The 9,468-nt window shown below is 31.0% G+C and overlaps 1 protein-coding gene across 1 annotated transcript; it reads left to right on the top strand.

The window, feature by feature from the left end:
• Positions 1-215: 215 nt before the first annotated feature.
• Positions 216-8,611, top strand: LOC134232958 (uncharacterized). The gene is made up of 8 exons (XM_062714951.1): positions 216-275; positions 912-1,013; positions 2,343-2,425; positions 5,266-5,361; positions 5,514-5,606; positions 7,445-7,540; positions 7,751-7,843; positions 8,513-8,611. Exons 3-8 carry the CDS (start codon positions 2,405-2,407, stop codon positions 8,597-8,599), a joined length of 486 nt encoding a protein of 161 aa, XP_062570935.1. The 5' UTR covers positions 216-275; positions 912-1,013; positions 2,343-2,404; the 3' UTR covers positions 8,600-8,611.
• The last annotated feature ends 857 nt before the right edge of the window (positions 8,612-9,468 follow it).

Here is a 9,468-nt window from a genome sequence, read left to right as displayed (position 1 = left end):
TATATCGTATAAGGACGATGTTATGTAGATGTATGTATTGTCATTAATATTTTTTTTAATTGAAAGAAAGACATGGGATTGACTCAATTTGTAACTTTAAATACAGTACGAACACTAGCCTTGTAAATACGTATCAGTCAATCAGTGGTTAATTCTTTACTTCCGCATCCTGTTGCAATAAAAGACTTCTGCGGTTACAGAGAATTCACAGCGTCCTAAAACTGTGGTTCTATGTTGATCATTATGTACACCAGTTGCATTTGGTTCCTCCTTTTGTAAGTAACACTAGAGACATTCTTATTTATTTTTTTTTGAAAGAAAATTAACCGTTCTAATAATAATTCGAACTTTCTCTTTTTTTCTCTCTCTTCTGTCCATATTGCTATAGTAAGCTAAAAAAATGAGATATTTCAAATCAAAAATAAGATAATGTTTTGGATAACTTCAGTAAACATTTCAAATAAAAAAAAATAAGGACAATATATACATCTAAATAACGTTGTCCTTATATTTGAGTTTCTTTTAAAAACGTCGTTTTCTTTGTTAAGGCAATATGAGCTGTAACTTGATGTCGGAATTTTTTGTTGCAATTCTACAAAAAGCTACTACAATGACAAAATAAAATAACGTTAATAAGCTTTCATTGTTCATATTTTCGATAGAAGAACTATTGATACGCTTTGGTTGAATCAAAATTACATTATTGTCATCCTGTACAATAATGATGTCTCATATAAAACTGCACATTTGATCGTATATAAAATTCTTTCTTCTGCTTTATTTTAGTCTAATTGATCATAAAGATTTAAGTTACATACATATTTACCAGAATAACAACAGTAAACTAATATTTTCAAAAATGTAGCTGATATTGCTTTAAGAATTTATATTTATCAAAACACTAATTTTAGGATCACTGGAACTGGAATTGATGCTAGTCCTTGTTCAAAAGTAATTAAAAAAGTAGAATATTACGAGGTCGTAAAGTGCACATGTCGCCTTTGGGGAGAATGGTGAGATTTTTAAAAACAAGAATGCATTCAATAGAATGATACTGGTTATTGTATTACAATATATATATTTCTAATATAATCACTGATATAATCATTTATATCATTTTATAAATTAGCATTACATTATTCATGAAAGCTAAAAAATTCATTTGTCATTTTCTTTTTATGCCTCCGTAGGCGAAGTTTACAAGACGTGTGACAAGACCTATCTTTGGGTACCACCAAATTTGACATTTTTAAATTGACCTTGGAGTTTAATCCACTTTTACATGAAAATTTTAAACTTCACATATATATTTTTTGTTAAAATACCTTTCATTGGATACCAACAACCTTGACCCTTTGACCTTGACCTTGTAGATTTCGTACTTGTGAAAAAACTTTAACTTTGGCCATAACTTTTGAACGGTAAGGGATAGGACTTTCATTCTTCATATATGTAATCTTTGTGAGAAGTCCTTTTATTGAATACCAAAAGTGTTGACCCCATGACCTTTAAATTTGACTTACTTAAAAAAAACAAACATTGATCATAACTTTACAGAGTTAGGGCTAGTGCTTTCATACTTTAAATATTCAATCCTTGTGACAAGACCTTTCATTTGATAACAAAAACTTTTACCCTTTGACCTTGACCTTAGGGTTTAACCTACTTAAAAAAAAATTAACCTTGGCCATAACTTCTGCACGGTTAGGGCTAGGAATTCCATAGACTACATAAGTATTCTATATGGAAAGAGTTTTCATTGGAGACCAATTACCTTAAACTTTTAACCTTGACCTTCGAGATTTTTGTACTTATTGAAAAAACTTTAATATTGACCTACTTTAAAATTCCTTTATTGTTTTCCAGTGAGAATACCCTACTTTTGGTACCAATTAGTTAAATTTGCATTAAAAAACTTTAATCTTTGCTATGTTGCCATACGAGGGCATCAGTGTGTCACAAATACATCTTGTAAACATTTGTATTTCTTGTGAAAAGGCCTTACTTTAGATACAAACATATTTGATCTGCAATTGAGAAAGGTTAACCTTCGCTGGATGTTGCCATACAAGGGCATCAATGTTTCACAAACTCATCTTGTTTTCTTTTCGTTATTACTTCAAGAGGAATGTCCTTTCTGTTCCGGTAATTTATTCGTTAGAGGGCTTAATTGCTCAGTGAATGGAAGATGGAAGGGTCAAACAAAACTAAATCTTGATTAAAAACTTAATATAGTAATCTTTAATTTTCACCAAGCTCTTAGTACTTTCAGCTTAAGTCAGGTTACTTTCTTATAAACAGCATACTTTTCATCTTGTATTGGTTTCTTACGTATTTTACAGTACTCACTACGCTACGTTAACGCGATATCGCTCGTCCTATAGACGGACATGCTGCGCCGGATATGGAGGTTCTAACTGTCAACGTAAGTACTTTATAAGAAGGAAATTAGAAAGATGCCAGAATGCCATATACTATTTTAAAGCAATATGAGCTACAATTTTTATGTCAGATAATTTTGTAGCAATCTGAATGACAAAAAGAAAGAAGACTTTTTTTTATTTTCTGTAGTTCATATTTCCTAAGGAAGAACTTTTTATAAGCTTTGATAGAAGCAGAATTACATTATTGTCGTCCTGTACACTATTAACTCTTTTATAATACTATATATTTCATTTTACAGATGTATTTAATCTGACATTTAGAAACGGTTTATTTTAGTTTAATAGATCATAGCAATCTTAATTACATACAAATTTATCTTAATTGCACATTTATACATGCGAAAAAAATCTGAACAATGCAGCTCATACCCCGGTATTGCTTTAATGTGCATGGCCCAATTTAGAGAAAACGAAGAATAAAAATGAGTTTTAATTTTTATGGCTCTAGACACATAGTCATTCAAAATTTCACAAATGCACACTGCAATATCTTTAATTCTAAGTCTTCTTTTTACTATAAGATTTTAAATAAGAAAAAGACAAAAAAAAAAAAAAAAACTAGGCATGGTGAGCCTGTCGAGCATCTAGAGACAATTTTTTTTAAGGAATCACTGTCTAGTTATTCTAGTTATGCCAGGACATCAACGATAGTGGGAAATGTGGTATAATTGCCTGACGTCACGGCGTCAGGCAGTACTATGGATCAATATTTCCTAGGTGCGAAGCTAAGAGGTCACAGTTAGCCAGCAAAATTTTCTGCATGCTGATTATCATCGGATTTTGTTACCTGCGTTTCAACAACAGCAGTTAGAAGAAAAATAACCATATTATTGATACAATATATTGATGTATTTATTTCCGTTAGATTTTTGCATACAGCTATTTATTTCATGCAAGGTCTTATTTTTCTGCGTTTCTATACTACTGGATTAGTCAATTTGCCTCCCAGGTAAGGAGTAACACAATCATTTCGCGCCAAAAGGTCACGTGTAAGTTTTTGGTGCCCTTTTTCTGGACTATTTTATTGAATGAAAATGAAAACTGCATGAATTATATAAAGTGTGGGTTTTTTTGTCTAAATCTTAATCGAGCTTTGGAAAGAGAACATTTCGGTAATATTGTGAAGTGAGTTAGAATTTACATCATTTAAAGTAATAAAAACGAAACGTAAAAAAAAAACTTCTTTAGAGGATTGACTGGCCAAATCATATACATCTGATCACCCACCCCCCCTTACAGGGGATTCCTTCTACAAAAAACAGAATATAGACTTAGGAAAGTGCCCCCTTACTTTTTAGGATTGAGGGAATTTATTATTTTTTGTTTTTGTTTTGCTCTTACAAATACTTTTTATGTGGAAACCCCCCATCTCTGGAAAGTTCATAGGTAAAGATAGCTTTTTTTTTTTACTTACAATTAACACTTTTCTTAGTGTAAATTTGTACAACAAATTACATCATTTATCCCTGCTTTTGATTTTCCTTTCTAATTATAAAACATAATGGTTTTGAATCTGCTTAAATTCAACAAACTTTTTAAGGATTAAAACTTTAAAATAATTACACGTGTTAAAATTTAATGAAAGAAAAATTACATTTTGATAGTTCAAAAGGTCGAGTAATTGATTATGCGATCAAATTTTTGCCACAAATTTAATGTGTCTTTTTCTACGATAGAAAAAAAGTAAATTTGTTCCGTGATTTATAAGAATAAAAAAAATTTGGAGGTAAAACTTAGGAAGATGTGTTCTATGATAAAGACATTACTTTGCATAAAAGTTAAATATACCGTAGTGTCAAAAGGACCATATTGGCTTCCTTTTTGTTTAACTTCTAATTAAGTTATGTGGGTATAGATATTAAAACTATATTTGACTTGACAAAAATTTCTTAGGACTTTATTTATTCCAGGATTATTAAAGTACATTGATACTGTGATAAGAAGGATCATTCTTAATGGCATAAATGCCTATTATTCCTTTATAAATTTACCAACTTAAAGTGTCTTTTTGTCGAATTTTGCCCCGCAAGCTACTGAGTATGTTTTAATTTTTTGTATTTTACTCAAATACATTTCTTGACGAAAATCATTAAGGATCAAGCATCATTTTATATCAATGAGCAGAGAGTTTATGAACCTTAAACTCAATAAATAAATAGATTACTTTCGAAGCCATAAATACATAAAGAAAGTAAAAATTATGATATCGTTTATTTTGTGTTAAATATGTAAATAGTCCGCTAACTTTTGATCGGTATTGATCTTAATCTTAAAATAATCGATTTCGCAACAATATTGAGATTATATTTCATTTTTTAAAAAAAATATATGATTGACTAATGTATTGTCATTAATTGTGACTAGTATTTGAAGATTTCTTCTACAGGTTTAAAAATATTTACAAAATATAATATAAACCAGCACAGTTACATACGGCATATCGCACCGCTTACTCAAATCGTGGTTTAAAATCTTTCATAAATGTTTCATACAAATGATTACTGCAGATCATTCAGCAAACAAGCCCAATTTCTTTGAATTAAGACTATTTTCCACTCATAATACATTATCTTTATACATTAATATTGGTATATCATATCTCGGATACTGTGAAATCATCTACTGACTTCAGGGTTTAATAGACGCTAATTCATTACTTAAGAGACCGACCTACGAATTCATGTCTTCCACGAGATTTATTAATACATTTTCAAATAGATTACAATTACAAACTCTTCCGTTTATAAAATCAAATCCCCTTGAACCAAACTGTTTACTCTTCTCCAAAAATAATGTGATTTTAAAGAGTATTTTTGAACAGCTAGATGCAGCAGATCCTGCAATTCGCGTGGTAGTTGTGTTGCTCCCAATGTCTGCCACTGTTGGAGTGGGTATACTGGAAGTTCCTGCCAAACACGTAAGAAGAAAGACGAGTTGCATTTTGACAAGATATAAAACTTATTATAATCATGACTCTCTCTAATACTGGTATTTTGAGATCAATTCTCTGTTTATATTAAAGCTTTTAATCATAGCTTACTGTGAGCATTTTTGATCTTTTGTTTACAGCTGTCTGTAGTCCTGGCTGTCAGAATGGGTACTGTAGACGTCCTGGCGTTTGTTCTTGTTACTCTGGGTACACTGGTAGTCGTTGTCAGACACGTAAATCTTCTTTTATTTTTTATTTTATATGTTTAAATATACTAGAATGTACATTTTATAGCTATTATATGTTCTATGGCAAATTCTGAATATCGAAGTTTTATTTTAATTTTCCACTTTTCCTTTAAATACGAGAGATCAAAATATTTATTTTAAATCAATTGAGTCTACATTTAATCATTCTTGGTAATATCGCAAACATATATGCATATATTGGTCTTAAATGTTTACAGCTACATGTAATCCAGATTGTCAGAATGGAGGCAGTTGTGTTAGTCCTAATACATGTAAATGTCAAGCGGGCATGTACACTGGCCCGAGATGCAATGCTCGTAAGTGACAAACCATAATTTATTTACTAAATCTTTTCAAAAATCACATCAATTTGGAACAAACAGGTAATTTCTCCTGTTTTTCACTTTTGTGCGGAATATTTGAAAAAAATACTGTTTTCAAACTGTAGCTTACTAATTCTTACAAATGCGAAAAAAGATAAATGTATACATTTAGCATTTTCAGTAATGTCATTCCTTACATCTTACCAATATTTTTTTAAGTCTACTTCGACTTTTAAAGACTACATGCCCGCCCATATACATAAGGGGAAATCTTTCTTTTGTAGTACACTGTAGTGTGATATTAAATTTACTTAGAATTAATATGTGAGACTGCATTTGTTAATAAAATGCATTTAAACTTAGAAATAAATTTAACTTTTTTTAAAAACCTGAATATCCTCTAGTTAAAGTAGTGAGTTACTATGGCTATACTTCTGAGCTAGAGTTATCAATGAAATTCACGATAAATATTCAGTATTTAAAAGATGCTAAAGAGAGTTTTTAAATTTAAAGAGGGTTGTTTCTTTTCTATCAAAATGGCAACAATTCCAAACATGTAAATTTTGGGACTTCAGTCTGCATCAATATGTATATAACGTTCGTATAAGGAAAATTTCCTCTCTTATTTGTTTCAAATCCAATCCTAATTATCAGTAGATTTTTAAATATTTTGAACATTACTAAATATATATATTTTAGTATATACAGTAGAACTGTATAATATATCAATATCAGCTAAAGCTTTTAAACAATAAGGAGTTGTGAAGGACAAGATAGGGTAAGAACCCTTCGGCCCCTGCTTTGGAATGTCTTTTAGAACGATGCAATATCGTATGAATCAACCCGGCAATGAATGAATTCTTAGTTACGGGATATACAGAGGTCACATGAAGGTAAAAAATGTTAATATCCAAATTTCCTCATTTTTATGCAAATTTTAATCAATTTTACGGCACATTTTCTCTTAGAAAACTTATTTAGAGCACAAGCTTGCCTATCTATTAAATTTTTATATTTCATGAACTAGTATCAGATAAATCTTATAAGTAAGAATGTCAGATTGTCAAGTTTGTGCCGAAAAGTATCTAAAATTTGACAGAATTCCACCAAAATTGAGAAAACACCCTCTAATGGCATCCGTGTAACCTGTCAATCAAAGTTAGTCCTTGTTTTAAAACGAGCATCAAACTGAGCTCTTAAATACAAATTATTACAGCTTTAACTGTGTTCTGACTGGAGCCAGATTCAGCGTTTAATATTCTTTGTCCTTTATAAAACTATTTTTAAAACCAAATTTTTCCTTTAATCAAAACGTCTCTCGTTCCCGTTTTTTTTTATTTGCAACTCTTCATTTACTGAGATGACCTTTGAGATGATCAAGTGTGTTATTTTCCTGGGTCATTTCTATATCTTTGTTAAATAGAAGTTAAAAAAACATTATAAAATGTTTAATGTCTGAATACCATCAGAATGTTGTGAACCTTAATTCTTCATTCGCAGCTATTTGTACACCGTCATGTAAGAACGGAGGGATTTGTTCCCAGTCAAGACAGTGTCAGTGTCCGAATACCTATCAAGGGAGGGACTGTGGAGATCGTACGTATCTTTTTGTGCTTATTCTATGCTATGTGTTATTATGTAATGACTTGACAAGTATGTTTAAAAATCAAAATAAGTTATCTTATCTCAAAGTTAATCTTAACTTTATTCAGAGTGTGGCTTTCTCTGATTTTTCAATCAACACTTTGTATGAATTTGAGATTTCGTTTCTAGTTTAGTGTGAGTAATTCTAACTTTTCTTTACAGCTGTCTGTAGGCCTAGCTGTCGGTTTGGGACTTGTATACGTCCTAACGTCTGCTATTGCTACCCGGGATACACTGGTAGTCTTTGCGAGACACGTAGGTTTTATGTTTTAAAACTAATGCATATACCCCAGTATAAGCTTTAAAGGGATCCTTGACAAATCCTGGGGGGAAAATATTTTTGCTTTGAACTACGCAGGAGAACAAGAACATTCAAAATATTATAGTAATAATTTTATACAATTATAGCATTTTGATGAGGTCAATCCCTAGATATATAGACCTTAGAGAAAGCATAACGACCGAGCACGTACCGAATCAAATGGCTACAATTGTTTTATTATTTTTTATCAGTTAATAAGAAATGTCTTAAAATCTTTTTCGTACTACTCAGTACCTTTTCGTATTAGGCATATTGTCTTATGCATTATGACGCCACAGTAATGAAAACCAGATACAGTATCTGTTTATAGAAACATCAAGTTTATTAAATACTATTGTGACGTCAGCACTATTGCTGCTTCAAAGAAGAACGTTTCCAATTTTAGAAATAGCAGGTTTATAAATTTTGAAAATAGAAACATCCAGTCCTTTCCACTTTTATACTTGATCATGTGATCAAGTTTAAGCAAATCAGATAGTTGGAACTTTATTAAAAAATAATAATACAATATATTACTATCAAATAATGTTTAATTGATTTTGTTTACGAATTCTTGATAATGTGCCAAACATGCTTAATATGGTGGTTTTTAATGTTTCTAGCAATATGTTCTCCAGTTTGTAAGAATGGAGGCACCTGTGTTAGTCCAAATACATGTAGTTGTCCAAACGGAATGTACAGTGGTTTGAGATGCAATGAACGTGAGTGATCAACTAGACTCGTTATAATACATGTATTTTTCAGTATAGCATTGATTTTGGATGATACTAGTATATGATTGCTGGTAACTGGGAGCAGTATGTTACTCCTGCATTATGATTTCCTTAACGCAGGGTTCTCCATCATTTCAAATGTTACTGTGTTGCTGAGTTTATGCGAAGCACAAAATTTCGCGGTATTTCGCGATCACATTCACAACTGGAACTGATTCATTATAATAGCGAAAGAATACATGCACACGCTTTAAAAATAATCGGTAAATCGTTGATATGGTCGTACATATTGATAAAAGTAAAAACACATGTTCTGAAAAGCAGAGGAAATTCTGGTCGATACAGTCGTAGTACTTTCTATTTTTTAGAGTAAATTTGCTTCTAAATCGGACCACCGAATTACACAAAAAAGGAACTTCAGAACAGTAAAATACTTTTAAGGGTTCTTTATTTGAACATGTTAAAAATTTTAAGCAATTCATTTACATCAATGAAATGACTTCGGTACGATTTTATGGTTCACTTACAGTACTAATATAATCCTAGAGTAGAGACGTGATTCTTTTGAAAAGACACATTAAAATATTTTTAAAAAAATTATTCAATCTATTTTAATGCAACTACCAATTAACCGTTACATGGAAGTGTGAAAACAAATTATTTATCTTTGTTCCTTCATGCGTGAAGTCCGGCTAGGGTCTAGGAGATAACTGATTATGCAAGGTGAAGCCCTAGCAATTAAGTGCTCCACCGTTTAGAATTGACAGACGGTAGAATCTCACTCAGCAGGGTTAGAGAGAATTTATGTTTAGATTTTCAAATTATCACAGATCTTACTGTGTCGC

Source organism: Saccostrea cucullata, unplaced genomic scaffold (genome assembly GCF_032062105.1).
Source record: "Saccostrea cucullata isolate Sc308-1 unplaced genomic scaffold, CSIRO_AGI_Scuc_v1 ctg4170, whole genome shotgun sequence".
NCBI classification, from domain to species: Eukaryota; Metazoa; Mollusca; class Bivalvia; order Ostreida; family Ostreidae; genus Saccostrea; species Saccostrea cuccullata.
This window is presented reverse-complemented; position numbering and strand designations above follow the sequence as displayed.